Raw genomic sequence first — 21184 nt, forward strand, 5'->3', positions numbered from 1 at the left:
GAAATACCTTTTTCCGTTCGTCGTCGGAATGAAAGTTTTCGTCTCCGCAGTTTGTTGAAGCCGACGCAATCCGAATCGTCGCTGCTGGGAGAGCCTGGAATCATGTTCGTCTATAAACACACAGACACACATTGGCTACGTTTACATGCACAACTTTTATTTTAATCGGACTGAATTCATTCCGGTTGATGAATCTGAACGTACTGTTTACATGAACACTGAACATGTGATCGGGTTGATGTGCGCGTTTATACAAGCTTTAAATCGGAATAGATTTTTTGACATGCGCGCACTGCACAAATATACAGAGTTTCCTGCTGTTTGCACATAATAACTATTCTCCTACATTACTTCTTTATTTGTTTTAAACAGCAGACTTAATATTTATCCATTTCTGGACATAATTTGGGGACGATGAGCATATGAACCGTTTATATTTATCACTTCACAGACGCAGTGAAAGGAGGATTTGAGAATGACGGGAAACTCGTTTATACGACACTTTATTCAGCAGGAACAACAGCTCGTTCAGGCGTCACACATCATTACGCTATTTCTGCATCATTGCACATGCGCAGGCCTTTCAGTTTCGGTTTTCAACCCGATCAAGTGTTTACATGTCCTCTCTATCGGATTAGAAAAGGAATAAACCGACCCTTTCAATCTGATCGAAATGTCATTGGGATCGAGCTCAGTCGGATCGATTAAAGTGTTTTACATGAGGGCTTTTCAGTCCGATTGATCCGTCAATCCGATTACGAACGGATTATTTGTCTGCATGTAAACGTAGCCATTGATGAAAAGACGTGCTGTGGTTTTGCTCGATTCCCGGGTGTGTGACTCACGTCTCTGAGGTCGAAGGTGATCTCCAGGTTGCTCCAGAAGTGGTCGGAGAACTCCGGGTACATGTCCAGCACCTCCAGCACATCTTCCCGGTGGATCTTATGGAGGTCGCAGTACGTCAGCGCTCTCACGTCCGCGTTGGATTTCCCGGGACGCGCGTACAGGTTTATGGGCTCGCCGAATATATCATTCTTCCCTGTGATGTTCAGAAGATCATCGTCACAAACATCCATAATAACATTTACATTGAATCATTTAGCAGACGCATTTATCCAAAGCGACTTACAAACATCAAACTATCAATCCATCCATCTATCTATCAATCATTTGTTTTATCTATCTATCAATTGTTTATCTATCTATCAATTGTTTATCTATCTATCAATTGTTTATCTATCTATCAATTGTTTATCTATCTATCTATCTATCTATCTATCTATCTATCTATCTATCTATCTATCTATCTATCTATCTATCTATCTATCTATCTATCTATCATTTGTTTATCTATCTATCTATCTATCTATCTATCTATCTATCTATCTATCTATCTATCTATCTATCTATCTATCATTTGTTTTATCTATCTATCTATCTATCTATCTATCTATCTATCTATCTATCTATCATTTGTTTTATCTATCTATCTATCTATCTATCTATCTATCTATCTATCTATCTATCATTTGTTTATCTATCTATCTATCTATCTATCTATCTATCTATCATTTGTTTATATATCTATCTATCTATCTATCTATCTATCTATCTATCTATCTATCTATCTATCTATCTATCTATCTATCTATCTATCTATCTATCTATCTATCTATCATTTGTTTATCTATCTATCCATCCATCCATCCATCCATCCATCCATCCATCCATTTACGGTGTTTTTAATCCTCTTTGGAGATTGACAGTCACTATGAGCTTTCAAAGAACAGCAGTGACATTCTGCTAAACATCTGCTCTTGTTTTCCAAAAAGAAAAAGGGACACAGGAAAGTCATGATGGTGAGTAAACAATTATTGGATGAATTATTCCTTTAACTGTGTGAATTCAGTTTTACAGATGATGTCCTGTAGGTGGCACTAGAGGACAAACAGAATCTGTCAAACTGAACCTATCCTTGAAACGGTGTTGCATTCAAACGGGATATAGAGCTAGCATGGCTTAAATGGAAAACATACTCTAGTTCCTTCTTTTTTTCTCTCAAAAATGTTCAATGCTTGCATCTTGAAACCTATTTCAAAAGTTTGCGTTCTCGATTATCAAACACTGTTGTTGTGCGGCTGAGCAGCCGGAGCGCATTAAGGGTTTTCTGTCAGTGCGGTGTCATGTTAGCGGCCACTAAGTAAATAACTAATGATCTTTACAACAGAAGTGAATCAATCAAACTAACTTTATCTGGACAATAACTTTATTCTAGAGCTGCTGTAAAGCCAAAACACTCTCTGTTACTGTAATCTCCTATTATCACTGTAAAGCTGCTGTGAAACAATAGGCTATATATTGTTAAAAGCGCTGTATAAATGAAGGAGACTTGACTTAAGCATATGGTCCATCTTGTTGACTTCTAAACAGGCGTTTGTGGGAATATAAGATGATTGTCTGTTTAAGTCTCTTTAAATGTGCAGTCTTTTTACCTAAGATGGCCACCACCACATCTCCACGTAAGATCTCGATGGAGCCGCGAGAGATGAAGTACAGCGCGGTCAGGACGTCCCCGGCGTGCACCAGTGTGTCTCCCGGAGGAGCGTGTGTGGTCTTAAACTTCATGGCCAGCGCCCGCAGACAGCCTTTACTGGAGCCCTTGAACGCTTTACAGTTCTGCAGGAGCGTTCGGTTCAGGTGGAGGCAGATGTCGGCCTGTAGACACTCTGGGAAACCCTTCAGCACCTGATCGGACACACCAAACAACTGTTAAAAGCTGAACAACATTCTGAACAAGATATTTTGAAGAATGTCAGTCCGAATCTACAGTCAAACAACTGGTTTGTGTGAGATTATACCACAATATGACAAATCAACAACAAATAAATGATAGATAGATGTGATCAAAGCTGATGTTCAGCATCATTACTCCAGTCTTCAGTGTCGCATGATCCTTCAGAAATCACTCTAATATGATGATTTGATGCTCAAAAAACATTTGATTATCATCAATGTTGAAAACAGTTCATATTTTTGTGGAAATGGTGATGTAATTTATCTTTCAGGATTCTTTAATAGAAAGAACAGCATTTATTGAAACAGATATATTTTGCAACATTATAAATGTCTTTATTGTCACTTGCTGAACAAAAGTATTATTTAAAAATATATACATTTCAGACCCCAAGCTTATGAACGGTAAGTATAATATTTATATCTACTGTTTTTATACACCTAATCAGTGACTACAGTTCAATATTTATATATTGTACTCTCATTTTTTATTTGATTATGTCATTTTCAAAGCTTAATGGGATCTGCAGTCTCGTAAAAGCCGCTAAGTACACAAATTCTTACTTTTTGTTCATTTTTAGGAACTTTTTTGGCTTCAAATCAATGTTTTTAATGTTGTGATTCATCTCAGAGCTGAATGGTTTAGTTTTAGTAGCTTGTAAAGAAACAAAATCAATAAAAAAGGACCTATTAAAGGAGTCCAATCAGAACGCTCCACCGCTCCTTAATGAGAAGAGCTCATAGGCCGAGGTGGACGCTCATTTGTTTTCTTCACTTGAGCACGTAATCTCGTTAAACTCTGCGTTTGGGGCTGGTAATAGTAGAGGTTGTGCTGGTGAGGACAGCTGCTAAATGAACTCATTATGCATAATGTACTATATTCATATAATACAGCTCACAACTCTCACTTTATTAATCTCAGAATTGCATGATTTAAACTCACAATTGCAAGAAAAAAAGTCAGAATTCTGACTTTATATTATGCAATTGTGACTTTATATCACGCAGTTCTGACTTCATAACTTCATAATTGCATAACTGCAATTATCTTTTAAAATGTTTTATTCTGTTGCGGAAACAAGCTTCCATGGGTTTTCCTGCTTGAATGTTGATTATTTTCCTCATATTCTCCATTGTTGCGGCTCCTCTCTTCCCAGTCTGTCAGTAACGCTCTGTTTACTTCCTGTCTCTATGAAGCCCCTCCTTCTGAAAAGCACACTGTGCTCTGATTGGTCGGCTGGAGCAGTGTGTTGTGATTGGTCGAGCGCTTCGAGTGTGTTTGGGAAATGTCCCGCCCCTTTCCATAACCGCCAGTTAAACACACTACTAACTAACTCACCCAGGCCCCGCCCCTTTATTCTGCGCATTAATTATTATAATGAGGAATATTGTGACGTCTTTGTTCCCGGAAGAAACTCGAGATACAGTGGAGGTGTTTCAGGAGTTCAGGAACACTGACACTGATATAGAGAAGAGCTGGAGCTTCTTCATGATCACACAGCAACATCACACAATGAAGACTGAAGATGGCCTGTTTTTAAATGTGGTGCATGTAAGTTTGTTAGTGTAAGGAAGCAGGAGAACTCACGGCGTTCATGTCGATGCCGTTGGTGTAGGACCAGGCGTGCTGGAAATACTCCTCCAGTCTCTGTCGCAGTGGGTTGGGAATCTGATGGAAGCGGATGAACTCTCGAACCCGCAGCATCTGAGTGTGATACCGAGCCGTTCCCGAATACAGGCGCTGGATGATGGCCGACACGTTCCCGAAGATACTGGCGTACATGAGCGCTGAACGGGAACAGGAACGCATGGTTAAACAAGTGTTGTGATGAAGCACCTACACAGGTATATTGTTTTACACTTTTTCTTTGTGAGTAAAGGTCCTTGCACACTGAAGGCCCTATTTTAACGATCTGAAACGCAAGTATCAAGCGCGAAACGCAAGTAACTTTGTGGGCGGATCTTGCAAATCTAAAACAGGTTGGTCTGAAGTCGCTTCATTACTCATAGGTGTGGTTTGGGCGTAACGTGAAATAAACCAATCAGAGCGACATCTCACATTCCCTTTAAGAGCCGGCGCGCTTGTTCCATGGCGGATTGCTATTATAACGGCGGATTTGCCAGGAGCGGTTCACAGCCGAGGAGACCGACGTTCTCGTCAGGGCTGTAACACACAGAGAAGTGACGTTGGGGATGTAGAAACACACCCAGATTATCTTCGGTTAAACAGGCGTATGATAATTTGGGTAAATGTCTAAGCTAGATTTATGCCTATTTTTTCACATCTACATGGACACAACAATGATTTCCCTCGTGTGGTAATATTTTTCCTTGTAATAATGTATGGTTTTCTAAAAATGAGAACTACTGCTTCTGTGTAGATGAGAGAAGCAAAGTGTGTGTGCGTTGTGCTCACGCTACATTGATTATGGCCCTTAAAATAGCATCTGAATAACGCGCCACTGACTTTAGACGAGGTTTCTCCTGGTCTGTGGAGGAATTGTTTCCTGAAACTGCAAAATAGCACCAGGGAACGTTTGCGCCGGAACACGCCTCCTCTCTTCACTGAACCGCCCCCGGGAGCGCAAGTTCATTCCCTAATTTACCGACGTGCGACTGTGGAGGGAAGAGTATGGCAAGACAGGGCCCTGAGTCCAAAATTTTCGTATGCGTTTTTTCGTATTCATGATTCTGTAGCTCTGAATTGTGCTCCAACTCCATTCAAAACGGATGCGAAGAACGCAGAAAATCGAACCCGATCCAAATTTTTTTACGACGAATGAAAGTTTCGGGGGCAGTGTGTAAGCGTGATTGACAAAACATGAGGTCGTATTTATTTTTTAACGTGCGAAAATTTCTGACTCAGTGTGCAAGGACCTTAATCGTGAAATTTACTATCAATTTCTGAGTGAAAACACCATACATTTTTCAGTGTATACAAATCTCAAGTGCTTCAGAACGAGCCTAAAAGATTTGTGTGTGTGTTCATCATGATCTGACCTCGGTCCACTGTTTCACCGCGGTGAGCGCTGACTGAACTCGCTGCAGGTGGGCAGCACTGTGAATCACACTACAAAAGCTGCAAAAATAGCAACAAAGCAGCAGCGACTGAAGCTCAAACGCCACAGAATACTGTATATCCTCCTCTTCTCTTTGTTGAATTAACTTTCAGGAATTATCGAATGAGGATAATCTCAAAAAGCCTGTCAAAACAGCACATCTGAGTCATATTTCACCAATACAGCAAAAGAAATAAGAAACCAGATTTAGCTCCTTCTTTTTTGCTGTTTTTGCTGCTTTTGTAGTGTGAATCATAGTGCACTGGAGATTTGACCTTTACATCCACTTTACAAAGATTATGTGCATTGTGACATTATTTTTATGATAATTAAGCTAATTTTTAATGTAATGCTAAACAAAATATCATTCTCATTACTATAAAATGCAAAAAATAACGTTTTATTATTTAGTATTTGTACATCTCAGTGGTATTGGCTGAACTGTATTTACTTTGTGCTGATTTTAACAGGTAAAAACATTGTATTACAGAATTTGTAATTAGGGATGCACTGATATGAACATTTTTGGCCGATACCGATAACTGATAATTCTTTATATTTGAAAGCCGATAACCGATATATTGGCCGATAAATCTGAATCTAAATTTTTATATAATATTTGAGAGCCTGAATACAAAAACAAAAGTCTCACCATTAAAAGCCATTATTCTCATTATCATTTTATGTAGTATGTATAACAGAACATTTTGCACTTCACTGTATTTTTCTTTTTTGAAGTGGTTTCAATTATATTTCAAGGAATTTAAAACCATCATGTTGAACAGTGCGCATCTGAAGTGACTCAGCTGAAGGAAATAATACATTATTTAAATATATTGGCCAAATTGATATATATATATATATAAATGTATATGAAACTATTTATATATGTAAATAAATATATTGGCCAAATTTTCTCATCAGGTCGATAACGATAACATTTACGGTGGTCAATATATATCTTGCATCCCTAGTTGTAATGGTAAAACAGTATAAAATCGCTGAAGTACAGTAATGAGAAACACCATTAAAAATAGGAGAAATTACCAAAAAAATTGAAAATACCAAGAATTAAAAAGACATAAAATACGGAAATTATAATTTGTCATGAATATAATGTCACGATGTAAAATTTAAAAATCGAATAAATCGAATAAAATAAAATATGATGGGGTTAAATATCACCTGGACCCGATTCCTGATGAGATTTATTCTAACACACTAAAGAAAGAAACAAACCCAATAGAAACAGTAAAAACAATTGAGCAAATGAGTCTGTCTGTAGTGGTTCAGTGAATATTGAGCCTGATCACCACAGTCTGGTGACTTCAGCTTTGAACGAGCTAATTAATTAAATTAAAATCTTTTATCGGATTGAAGAAATCATGTTGATTTTGCCCTTTTGAACTTTTGCCATATAACAAAATGTAAATCTGCAGCTCCGATGATAAATGCTTGTACCGGCCATAAAAACGGAAATTACTTCACGGCCACTGAGGTCTGATATATGTGCGGCAGGGATATTAAATTGGCAATTTATCATTAATTGCTGCGATCAAGACCTTCAAAAATGAGCTATCAGGTTGATATATAACGGAAAATTAAAAAGGGAGGATGTTTCATCAGCATGATGAGGTTTGATCATATAGTGCACACTAAAAAGAGCTCTACTAAAAATACAGCCTACAGAACAAACAAGCACATCTGTAATGAGGTTTAATCAGAGCTGCAAGAATATTTAGGATGAAGGTCAAAACTTAGACCTGCTTTAATGGGTCTATTAAAGCTTGATTTGTGTTCTCAGGATCTATTAAGTTAATCAAAACATTTAAAATGGCAATTTATACACATAAAGATTTGAATAACACCTCTGTTATGATGAACGTACTCAATATCTAAGTTTATTGTCACTGATCATAACAGAGATACGGAGATAATAAAACTAGGGATGCACCGATATGAAAATTTCGGCCGATACCGATAACCGATAATTCTTTATATTTGAAAGCCGATAACCGATATATTGGCCGATAAATCTAAATCCAAATTTTTAAATAATTTATGAGAGCCTGATTACAAAAACAAAAGTCTCACCATTAAAAGCCATTATTCTACATATTTTATGTAGTTATATGACCAAACATGTTGCACTGAACTGTATTTTTATTTTGATGTGATTTCAATCATATTTAAAGCAATTCAAAACCATCATGTTGAACATCTGAAGTGTCTCAGCTGAAGGAAATAATACATTATTTATCGGCTTTAATATATCAGCCAAAGTTTCTTATCGGGCCGATAACGATAACATTAAAAATGAACACATATCAGCCGATACTGATATGATGGCCGATATCTTACATCCCTATATGTAATGTAAAATGGTATAAAACCACCATTAAAGCTGATGGAAATTACTGAAAACTTAAAAATACCCCCCCCAAAAAAAAAAAAAAAAAAAAAAAATGGAATTTTAGAATTTGCAATGAAAATAATGTCACAATTTTCTTATCGGGCTGATAACGATAATATTAAAAATGAACATATCTCGGCCAATACCGATACGACGGCCGATCCCTAACTGAAACACACTCACATCCGATGAGCATGACGCAGATGGAGAAGATCTTCTCTGAGTTGGTGTTCGGCGACACGTTCCCGAAGCCCACGCTGGTCAGGCTGCTGAAGGTGAAGTATAGCGCCGTCACGTATTTATCCTTGATGCTGGGTCCGGATCTCGGGATGCTGATGTTGTGCTGTTTGCCCAGATGAACGCCGAGCGCGTGAAGCCAGCCGATGGAGCGGTTCTGCTCCACGTTCCCGATGGCGTACCAGATGCAGGCCAGCCAATGCGCGATCAGAGCGAAGGTGCACATGAGCAGGAACAGGACGGCCGCCCCGTACTCAGAGTACCGGTCCAGTTTACGAGCCACTCGCACCAGCCGTAGGAGTCGCGCCGTCTTGAGGAGGCCGATGAGGGTGGTCGTCTGGAGCGAGAGGATACAGGAAAAACACTTTTTCATTTCTGCAATTTTAACTTTAATAAATTAAGCATCATAATAAATATGTAGAGTTGTGAGGAAACACTAGAAACATGTTTTTCATGTTTTTGAAAAAAGTCTCTTATGCTCAGTGAAAAAAAAAGTGAAATATTATTGCATTATGGCCGATGATGGTGGTCATCTGGAACGAGAGGGTACAGGAAAAACACTCTTTTTCATTTCTACAATTTTAGCTTTAAAAATCGACATCTTTATTATAAATGCGTTGTAATACTTATACTTTTTTCACACATATCTTCATTCTTCACCTGACGTCTTGTAATCCTTTCCTTTCATTTTTATATGCAATGCATCAGATTCATATTGTAAAAAAAAAAATATATATATATATATATATATATATATATGTGTGTGTGTGTGTGTGTGTGTGTGTGTGTGTGTGTGTATGTGTGTATGTGTGACTCTGGATCACGTCACCAGTCTCGAGTCGCACGGGTTTATCTGTGGCAATAGCCAACAATACATTGTATGGCTCAAAAATACATATTTTTCTTTTATGCCAAAAATCATTAGGATATTAAGTAAAGATCATGTTCCATGAAGATATTTTGTAAATATCCTACCGTAAATATATAAAACATTTATTTGTGTGAGTGAATGCAGCACAATCGCCAACATAAATGAACAAATTTAAAGGAGATTTTCTCAATGTTTCGATTTTTTTGCACCCTCAGATTCCAGATTTTCAATAGTTGTATCTCGACCAAATATTGTCCTTTCCTAAAGTGTAACTGAGATTTGTTTGTGATTTGGCCTGTATTTTCTGGCCACAGAATGGCACCAACAATCAGTTAGCAGACACTTTAATTCAAAGCATTAAATGAAAACACAAAAGAGCAACATCTCAAGCAAGCTTTCATTAGAGCCGACAACACTGGCATTGGAAAGATGAAGAGAGTACACAAGAGCCAGAGAGTTCCGCATGATTCCCCTCACCTCAGCACTCACCTCCTCCCCGGTCCGGTATATGAGCAGGTCGAAGGGGATCGCGGCCACCATGTCGATGAGGAACCAGCCTTTAAAGTAATGCACAGCGATTCGCAGCGGGTGACTGACCACCTCGTCGTTGGCGTTGACGTATGTGGTGCGGAAGTTGATGATGATGTCGATGATGAACATGATGTCCACGATGAGGTCCACCACGTTGAGAGGACTGCAGGAGTATCCGCAGTTCTGCATGGAGACCTCCTCCTCCTCGTCCAGAAGGAAAGCTGCGGAGTACGGCGTGAGGATCGCGGTGTAGATCACCAACAGCAGGATCAGCCAATCCCACACCGCTTTAAACGGGCTGTAGTGCAGGACCGTCCACTTGTGGATCCGAGGAGCCTGGAGTTTGTACTCCGGAAGAACATCGGCGCCCAGAGACAGAACCTGGATCGGAAGAGAGAAGAGATCGGAGGATTTAACGGGACGTTTCAAAGATGCTTGTGTTTGGAAACGCTGCATTCGAGTGGCATTAAAGGGGTAGTTCACCCAGAAATGAAAATTAGCCCATGATTTACCCACCCTCAAGTCATCCTTGGTGTAAAAAATAAAAATAGAAAAAAATTAAATTAGCTATGGAAAAATAATGCGGATAAAAGACCTAAGTAGTTCATCTTACATTTCATATAGTTGTTTGATGGAGCCAATATAAAACAGAATGACCCTAAAATGGAAGATCGAAGAGACCGGACGATTCACCGGGAAGATTTAAAGGGGTGGTTGAGTATGAGTATGAACTTTTCTAACTTTGTGTAATGTTGCTGTCTGAGCATAAACAACATCTGCAAAGTTACGACACTCAAAGTTCAAAGCAAAGGGAGAGATTTTCTTCATCACCAGGACAAGAAGAGAGAAGAGAACGGATGAGTTAGTCAAGTCTCCTTCATTTATACAGCGCTTTTAACAATATAGATGTTTCACAGCAGCTTTACAGTGATAATAGGAGATTACAGTAACAGAGAGTGTTTGGCTTTACAGCAGATCTAGAATAAAGTTATTGTCCAGATAAAGTTAAAGCTTCTGTTATAAAGATCATTAGTTATTAACTTAGTGGCCGCTAACACGACACCGTTCTACAGAAAACCCTCAATGCGCTCCGGCCGATCATCCGCACGACAACAGTGTTTGATAATCGAGAAACCGGGTCCAAGGAGCAAGCGGTGACATTTCTTTAAAACGTTATCATCTTCAAAAACGTGAATCTGTGAAAACGCTGACGGCGTGCACATGCGTATTACATGTTTAGTCTATAGATATGTGCGTTTGAATATATATGTGTGCAGGCGTGTCTTTCTCTACAAATTGACCACCAAATTAAAAATTCGCCTTAAAAATTCATAATACAGAATTTATTTAATTTTTTACGGGATGTTTTAAAGCTGCTTGTGTTTGGAAACGTTTCATTTAGAGTGGCTTTAATACATCTCAGAACATCAGCAAAAATATGCAAAAAAAAGTTGCAACCAGGCCGTCTGAGAGATGCATTTACAAGAACGGTCCTAATTAATTTATGCAGACTGATTTAAATGAACAATAGGAAATTAACACAAAATCAGATCATTCTACATAAAAATCTACTTTTTTGATTAAATTAAAATTAGACCTAATTAAAATTATTATAATTTAAAGTCCCCCTGTGGTGAAAATCCAGCTTTTAATGTAGTTTATGTGTCTATGTGGTGTTTTTAATCCGCTTTAAGACAAACCATGTGTAAGTTCATAAGTCGACAGCATTGCTGAGTATTTCCTCCTTAAAACTGCAGTGAACCAAAGACAGTCTCAAAGTTTCAAAGCTGCTTGTGTTTAGAAACGTTTCATCAGAGTGACATTAATACACCAAAGAACGTCTGCAAAAATATGCAATAAATGTTTTGCACAAGCCACTGGCACACTGAATTATCTTCCCAAATGCTTTTTCTCAAATGCTAAAACTTACAACAGTATCTCAATGATATTAATATTGTGTTGCATTTTAGACACAATATTGTCTGTTTTTGCTCAGTTATGCCAACGAAAATATTACCTATAAAGCCAGAGCAGAACCGTTGAGCGTCTGAGCAACACACAGCACTGTTTCGTTTCTGAATGAATCCGTGATTTGAACGAATCAATCGGGTGAACCAATGATTCAATGACTCTTTCATTAAGAGAGTCATTTACTTTGTTCCTGAATGAATCAGCCGTTTGAACGAATCGAATGAATCAATGACTCTTTTAGAATCATTTAGAGATTTACCGCCACAAGTTTCACTTCATTTAAAAAAAATCCTATTTTGAGGATAGTCTGTCGTCATTTACTCACCCTCATGTCTTTTTAAACCTGTATGACTTTCTTTCTTTTGCGAAACATAAAAGAAGATATTTCAAAGAATGTTGTAAACAAAACAGTTGTTGGTCTGTATATACAGATTAAGATACAGCTTCTAAAATAAAGAAAAATTCATGTCCCTTTTAGCCTAAAACTTTATGTGTAATAAATTCTATTTTGAATCAAATGCAATATTTCTTTCTAAAGCTACTTTTTGTAACGTCAATTTGATGCTTTTCTTTGGGGGTTATTTATCAGACAAATCTGATGTGCGATTAATCAGATTAATCATAGCATGTAATTAATTAGATCACAGCCCTAAACACATTCATTTTCATGTGAAGGTTTCAAAAACAGTAATATAGTGAAATATCGTGATGTAAAGCACGAGCGCACTAGCGAGGGAGGGTGGTTTGACACAGGTGTGTGTGTGTGTTGGTGTGCGAGAGGAGTTGACCTCTCATGACCTCTGATGATGGTCTTATGTAAAGCTGCTTTAGGAGAAACTCACGAGTGTTTCTCACCCATCCGCACGATGAAGTGTTTTGACGCACAAATGCACGTCATGCACATTTTAGTGCGTTTAAGTTTAAGAACAGCTGTTTGGAAACACAATTTGACACATTATAATTATAGCACAACAAACAAGCCCCACACACACAGCGCTGTCACGCAACTACTGTCAGGACGTCTTTGAGACGCTCGGCGCGCTGACAGACGCGTCCTGACTTGTGTTTTCAGTGCTACACAAAAATCAGCTGTTTTACTGCGATATGATTAAATGCACACAGACAACCAGGCCGTTTATGTGCGCGTTACACAAAACGGCAGTCTGAGAGATGCATATACAAGAAGGGTCCTAATTCATTTATGCTGACAGGAAAAAAAGACAAATGAACAATAGCAAAGTAACACAAAAAATGTTTTTTTTACAATAATTAAAATTAGTATGATTTAAGTCCCCCTGTGGTGAGAATCCAGCTTTTAATGTAGTTTATGTGTCTATGTGGTGTTTTTAATACGCTTTAAGACAAAGCATGTGTAAATTCAAAAGTCACAAACTACCTTGTAACCAATCAGATCAACGTGTGATCGTCAACCAGTGGATCTCTGAGCTGAGTGTGTGAGTAGAGGCGGGGCTCATTTGCATATTCATAGAACCGCGAATACTAAATGAGGCGAGGGTGTCGAGTTACATTCTAGATATTTTAAGGCATGAAGAATTTTTTTACAAGGAAAAAACATTGAAATATGTGATTTTGGTGATCAAAGATGAGTTTTAAGGGATAAACTGATAGACAGGGGGACTTTAAAACAAAAACTTGCATTCAAAGATAAATTCCAGAAAGAAAACATAAATCACAACCTCTCATCAGTCAATGTCAGTTTCTAAGAGCGTACAGTAATTTCTGTCATGTTCATGTCACATTTCATCTCGTCTGCTGAGATTGAGACAAACCCACATGAACGGAGCGAGTGGTTTGTTTGTGCGCTGAGAGATGAGAGATGGGAAAAGCCCAGTTGAACCTTTAGATACAGACTCACAAACGCTGGAGCTCCACCTTTACACCGCTCATTAATCTGCAGCTTCACTGTCTCAGTGTTAGACATCTTTAGGGTTAGGATCATGTCTGCCAAAGGCCTGAGCATCAGAGCCTCATGTCAGTCAGTGTCAAACGCAGGACATTCTGGGGGTCAGCAGGTGTTGCACACACACACACACAGGCCGCGGGCGAGAGCAGGTGCCGCTCTCACACACAGTGGTTTACAGCACGACACACACTCCTGCGTGAGTCATCATGGGAAATGTCCCGCAGTCTAACACACGTCAGATGCAATGGCGGAGACGCGACTCTGAAAAGAGCAGAAACGCTGTTCGCTGAAGACATGACGAACACTAGTGTTTCCACAAACAGAACATCTGTGCTGGAATTCATGTGTTTTCTGGAGAAAATATGAGTTGTGTTTACTAGTGCTTTAAAATAAAAAATAAAATTAGGTTTACGATAACAAAAACATCAACAAAACCTACTCTAAAATATACATAATATTACACAGATGCATACATACAATTTACAAATTTACATAAAGTTAGTTTAAATGTATGTATATCTATCTATCTATCTATCTATCTATCTATCTATCTATCTATCTATCTATCTATCTATCTATCTATCTATCTATCTATCTATATTCACTAGGAGTGCGACGAGACATTTATCTCACGAGAACGAGATTTTTGCACAGTATTTTTTAGAAATCCTCAGTGACAAATTTCATGACTGTAAAAATAGTCTGCAGGTGCATTTTGAAATGTTTTAACTAATAATCTTGAAATGAATGTAATGAATGATTTCCGAGTGTGAATCATCTTATGCATTGAAAGACAACAATATACAAGCACTGTAAAAGGTTTTGCCACAAACTCAACTGACTGTTTTTTCTCCTGCATGATTTCACACAGATAGTGTGATTTCTGTATAATATCAGTCTTTAAATGCAAGAAATTTAAAGTGTACCTAAAGTATACTTGCAATAGTTCAATAGATTTAGTAAATGCATCTTGATTTAAGAATGTTTAGGTATTTGGACTGGAAACAAGACAAAAATACTTAGTAAGAAAAGCATTTTCTGCAGTGAAGGCATTGGTCCTGGCTTTTGTTCACACAGGGCGCGTTCCGGGACTGATCCCGGCAATGTTACTAGGTCCCCATGAAAGGGGCTCTGGAGTCTGAGGACATCAGCTGGCATCACGCCTGAGCTCTTCTGCAGAAATCATCTGGTCTCTTGACCTCGAAAGGCCTGATCTCATCATTCAGCACCTATTAGAGCTCATGGCCGGACACGTCCCGCGTCAAGACCCTCCTCGGGGACTTGGGCCTTATTTTTAGAAACCCCTGCAACTAAAATAAGCTTTTCAAATCTCCCCAGTGAAGCATGAAGCAAAACGATGTCAAAACACATTACAAGAACCCCAAACACGACCTGTTTATTCCCACATTCACTGGAGATGAAGAGCTGCACTTAAAAAATAGGTTTATGATTATAATATTATAAAAAGAGGGGTTCAGTTTAACATAAATGTTGTTGTGGGACAGAATCATGATTGATGCGATGGATTTTTGAAGAGAAATGTCGGGTGATCGATCGTACATTAACCCAAATCACAAATTAAGAGTCATCTGTGACGTCTAATAGAGAGGTACATTCAGTCAAATTAGGACTAGAAATGTCCATTTCTTTTCATCTACACTCTAGAAATGTCCCTTTATTCTATTAAAAGACACTAAAACTTTCAATGCTGACACCTAGGAGAGTTGATTACATTTAACAAAGGTTTAGGAGGATGAGATTTCCCTCTGGATGTGTGTCGTGTGTTAATTATATCTTCTAAAGGTCTGTTCTAGTTAGTTTTGATCTTTTTGAGCCATTTTCATTTCACGTGTGCTGAATGATTTGGCAAAAAAAACAATGATCATCATTGGATGTTGAAAAATGGACAATTGAATTTAACTAAAATATTATTTTTTTCACTACAAAAAAAGAATAGAACCAGCATATTTCTTTAGCGGAGAAATAAATATTTGTTGTTAAATACTACTATTAATGGATAGATGGATGGATAGATAGATGTGTGTGGATGTATTGTAGTATAATATTATTCTTACCTGCAGCTTTCATGAATTTAATTTGAGAGTTCAAACCGGAATGAAACCCCTCAGAAACCTCGAGTCAACAGATGTTTGATGGGCTGGAAGTGAAAAGATTGAGGCGACAGAGCCGGCCTGAGAAAGTCCTCTGGTAAAACACTAAATCAAATATTGAAGAGCCCCAATTTCTATTATAAACAATGACAGAAGCTTTGGATCTGCCAACTCAACAAGCTCTCGGTTTCTCGCCACCTCTGGGTTTGATCACAAATAATTCAATCCTACAAGATTCGAGCCAAGAGACTCAAATCTCACAAAAAAATGTCAGAGAAAAGTCATATTGTCGTAATATAGTGTAAATACAATGAGGAAAGGATCAAACAGTGAAGACTGAAGTCTTCAGAAACCCTTCACCATTAGTCCTTTACTTCTATATCACAGATGACGTTCATGTAAAAATAATAGAAGAGCATCTGAATCAGTCATTAATCTTTAATTCTCTCTTGATTTGCCCGACTGCAGATTTCTTCTCAAATCTTCATCATCACCACGGCTTCAGGACTCTTGTTGAGATACTATTATAGTTTATATCAACAGTTTGAATTAGTTTTTATGTTTATTAAATATACTGGCACTCCAGATGTTATTGATTCTCTGCTGATTTCACAGCTCATGTAAATGAAGTTCCTCGCTCAGGTCTGTTGAGGATTTGAAAGCTTAAGTTTAGGACAGCGAGAGTTCAGCGCTTTTGGGGCTTCGGGCTTCTTTAATCTGCTTTAGGAGCCGCTTTTCCATCTGCTGATGAGAAACTTTAATAAGTTGCAAAGAATCTCTTAAAGACGCAAAAGCTTCATTTCACAGCTCTCGAAAATACTCAGTACTGGATTCTGTCTCATGACATAAATACAGTATTGATTTAAAACTTTGCCACATGAGCGGGACTTTAATATGAAAGGAAAAATGCATGCACAAAATTGTCTGTACGTCATAAACTGAAATGGAAATCTATGTGTCTGTTCAGAGATGTGGGTGAATGACGTCACATGATCAAGAAGATGTACATCATTAATGCTAAACATTTACATAAAACTATCAAATTACCTCATCTTTTCAGTCAAAACTGACAGCATCCACAAGAGCAGCGTGTGCAGATATCATGTTATATTACTGCTGTTCTCGACAATGTACCTTTGTGGGATTCATGCAATTACTAGCATGAAGAACAAATATAGACACAGTCTGTGCATAGAGATCGATTTAAGACTCAAACTCTCTTCAGAACAAAAACACCCTGTGTGAGCTCTAGTTTTTAATGTTGAGTATATATCATACGAGCAAGAATGCAATGTTTCCTAAATATCCACAAGATTGCATATGTGATTTTTACACAACAGTTCAACAAAAAGGGTCCTATTAAGTGATGTGCATTTTAAACAGTTTTGTCAGAGTTGTTTGCTCTATTTTGCAATGAAATAATAGTTCCAAAGAAAGCAACAGCAGTTTTCAACACAGCGGTGATTCGTGAACGAGTCGTGCGAGTCAATGATTCAATGACTCGTTCATAAATACAGCCACTCTTTTCAGTACTGAATGAATGAACGAACGAACGAACGAATGAACGAATGAATGATTCAATGACTCACTCATTAAGACTTGCCGCCACCTACTGGCGGTTTTAGTTTAATGTTTAAAAGTATCAATTCATTTTAAAACATTATTTATTTTATAAAGGCATTTATAAAGGTAAAAAGTGCAGTGGAAATCAATTTAAGTGGGCAAATACGGGGCCGCACTCGAACCTGTGGTGAATCTGGACTGACCCTCATCAGTGTTAATTATCGAGCCCTGATATGTGATTCTCTACATCTGATATCAAAGACATTTCAGGAGGATTCTGGCCATCAACAACATCAAGACATGAAAGCGCATGGGAAAAATTGGCTACCTGTGACATAAAAACAGTAATTTTTCAGGTGATGGATACACAAGAAAGGCCTATTATATGATATCATATTATATATATAATTCTAAAAATGGAACTATATCACAGCAGAAATAAGAAAATTACTAATAGTTCCTCATCAAAATGAAAAGCATTTTCTTGCATTAACACAGCTACAGACGTGATGTCATCTCTTTTTTCTATGAACTATAAATAGATCTGACTAGAGTATCTAACATGGACTTCTGTATTCATTCCTCTTGCACAATCTCAAACAGAGCATGAGTTAAAGATGAAGATCAGAGTCATATTCATCTGAATGCATCAGTGCACCAAGAGCATCTCAAATCACAAGTCCATCTGGTTTCATAGAAACAGCAATATATCAAACCAGAATAAAGACAATCTCAGCCATCAAAGCTTTAGCATGAAGGATTAGCACGAATAATGACTTAAATATGGGTCTGTTTCTCACATTAAGACTTCAGAAGACCTAGAATAGAGTGTGAGTCAGATGAACTACTGTTATAGTGCTTTGTTTTCTTTTCTAAATGTCTTTTTTGCTCATTTTGCATTCTACGGAAGAAAGAAAACCATTTGAGAAAAACCTACAATCATTTGTTTTGTTCTGAAATGAATAAGGGTTTTGAAACAAAATGGTTGAGTGAATGATTCAATGACTCGCTCATTAAAACAGTCAGTTGTTTCATTGGTGAATGAATTAGCGCTGTTGGATAAATGATGGTTGAATGAATTAGCGCTGTTGGTTCAACGAATGATTCAAACGTCTCACTCATAAAGACAGTCATCAGGCGCCACCTATTGGTGAAACTATGCAACTGCAGAAAGAGCCAATGAATAATCCTGCTGAGTGACAAAATAAGTGACGTTTCTGTGGTGTAAACTGATCTAAGAGGACAAATGCATCCTCTCCTATTCAATCCCACAATCCTCTTCCTCAGCTCATCTCATTCAGGGCTTTCCCCTGCGTTCAGTCGAAAGTGGTATTCAGGAATTAAGTCACTTCTCCAGCGGTTCAGAGCTCCTCTCAGCTCCTACAATCTCCATATTTCACTAAGAGGATTCAAACGGAGGTATTTAAAGTTTTAGTAGCTGTCCTGAGATCAGTGGGTTTTCATTAACCCTCCATCTACACTGTAACACTCATATCAACCAAACTGGATCCAGATCAGATGCTAAAGGTGAACAAAATCAAGACAAAGGCCTAAACACAGTGTCCACGACAGCCATGGTCTCTTATCCTGAAAATAATAAAGCAATGCCAAATTACTGTACGAGCTCCGGTTTGTTTGTGTCGTCTTGCTCTGGTTTGTTCTGCCAAGGGCGTCATGTGCTTGCGTTGGTTTTCATTTGCATTTCTAGATGTTTGGCCTTCAGGAAAATATTATTGCTCAGAGGTTGTGGTTTTATAGCTCAGGAAACTTAACTGAGCTCTCAGTTGTGTTTCATTTAATGATCAACTTGGATGCATCTTCATTAGAAATACATACAACTAGGGATGCACGATATTTCGGCCACCGTATCGGTATCGGTACTGACATATGATAATTTTTAATGTTATCATTATAGGCCCGATACGAAATTTTGGCCCATATATTAAAGCCGATAAATAATGTATTATTTCTTTCAGCTGAGACACTTCAGATATTCAACATGATGGTTTTGAGTTGTTTGAAATATGATTGGAAGATAAAATAAAAAAAATACAGTTTAGTGCAAAATAAGCAGCGCAAGTCTGTCATATCGGCTACATCAAATTATAATAAAAACAATATAATTGTGTGCTTGGTACACGGCTTTCAATGGTGAGACTTGTTTTTGTTTTTGATATAAAGTAGGAATTGCAAGTTATAAAGTCAGAATTGCGAGATATAAAGTCTTATTTTTTATGTATTTCTGTGGCGGAAACAAGCTTCCATATAAAATAGCTATTTTAAATTGTAAAAACATATAACAATATTTCGTTGTTTTTATTTTTAATTAAATAAATGCAGCCTTGTCACATACTGTAACCATATTATCGCCCAGCTCTTCTGCAACAACAATGAAGATATGATAAACATTAACATCACGGTTTTCTGTAAAACAACATGTGGTGGTTGAGGAGAGATTCCCTGATATGATTGATTGTAAAGCGCTTTGGGTGTACAGTAGTACATATGAAAGCGCAATATAAATGCCAAAAATGTATTGTAAAGAGCTATAGTTTGACTGTACAGGTGTGACCCCTCACCTCGGGCCCCTCGGGCCCCTCGCGCGCGTGGTTCTGGTCCCAGCGGGTACAGCTGGTTCTCCCAGCCTCACAGAGCGGCATGTGAGCGAAGCACTGGAGCGGATCCAACAGCTTGAGCACCAGCGCCACGACCATGATCCTCAGCACCGCATCGGGCCGCCGTTACACATCCCTACCAACCCAAGCGTTCGCGCCATCAACCCATATCCCCGGTACCAGTTTCCCAGCACTCTCAGTGTGTTTCGCTGCCTGCGAGTGTTTCTGTGCTGCGTTCCTGCTTGAGTTTCTTCACAAACCGAGCAGCACAAAGAGAAGCGCACACAGATGCAGAAGCCCAGTCGCTTCACATTAGTGAACGCTGCAAGCAGAATCCTACTTCTGTCAGAGAGAGAGAGAGAGAGAGAGAGGAAGAGGGAGAGAGTGTGTGTGTGTGTGTGTATGTGTGAGAGAGCGAGAGAGTGTGTGTGTGAGAGCGAGAGAGAGAGAGAAAGAGAGAGAGAGAGAGAGAGAGAGAGGGAGAGTGTGTGAGAGAGAGTGTGTGTGTGAGAGCGAGAGAGTGAGAGAGAATGTGTGAGAGTGAGAGAGAGTGTGTGAGAGAGAGAGAGAGTGTGAGAGAAAGAGACAGAGAGTGTGTGAGAGCGAGAGAGTGTGTGTATGTGTGTGTGAGAGAGAGACAGAGAGAGAGAGAGAGAGAGAGAGAGAGAGAGAGAGAGAGAGTGTGTGTGTGAGAGCGAGAGAGAGTGTGTGTGTGTGTGAGACACTGTTCTGTTGAAGATAATCGGAGGGGAAGGGAGGGAGCGAGAGAAGAGAGGAGAGGAAACCTCAACAAAGGGATGAAGAACACAGAAATCAAACTGATCTGCACTGAGGTGGGCGATCGGGCCGAGCGAGCGATGAGGAATCAGCAGTCGAGCGAACGAGAAGCCTCTCCAAACGGAGCGAGAGAACGAGCGGAAGTGGAGCAGAAACATCTCTCCTCTGTTCTGCGTCTGACCACGAACATCACTGTCCGGATCTGGGTTTCACTGGAGAAACTTTAACTGTGCTTTTAAAAAGAATATATCTTGAGATAAGTTTATAAACTTATAAAATCAAATATAAGTTATTATTATTAATGATAATATATTATCTG

At 38.5% G+C, this 21184-nt stretch overlaps 1 protein-coding gene across 1 annotated transcript in view; it reads right to left on the bottom strand.

Annotated features, from left to right (window-relative positions):
• Positions 1–21184, bottom strand: part of kcnh2b (potassium voltage-gated channel, subfamily H (eag-related), member 2b) — a gene marked incomplete at both ends in the record, with an annotated part of 198583 nt that overhangs the window by 5432 nt on the left and 171967 nt on the right. The window contains 6 exons of the mRNA XM_081352130.1: positions 8–110; positions 846–1039; positions 2493–2745; positions 4382–4581; positions 8449–8839; positions 9863–10285. Of these exons, the coding sequence (XP_081208256.1) occupies positions 8–110; positions 846–1039; positions 2493–2745; positions 4382–4581; positions 8449–8839; positions 9863–10285 (1564 nt within the window). The remainder of the gene's footprint in view (positions 1–7; positions 111–845; positions 1040–2492; positions 2746–4381; positions 4582–8448; positions 8840–9862; positions 10286–21184) is intronic.

Source organism: Scardinius erythrophthalmus (assembly GCF_964197995.2).
Source record: "Scardinius erythrophthalmus genome assembly, chromosome: 22".
NCBI classification, from domain to species: domain Eukaryota; kingdom Metazoa; phylum Chordata; class Actinopteri; order Cypriniformes; family Leuciscidae; genus Scardinius; species Scardinius erythrophthalmus.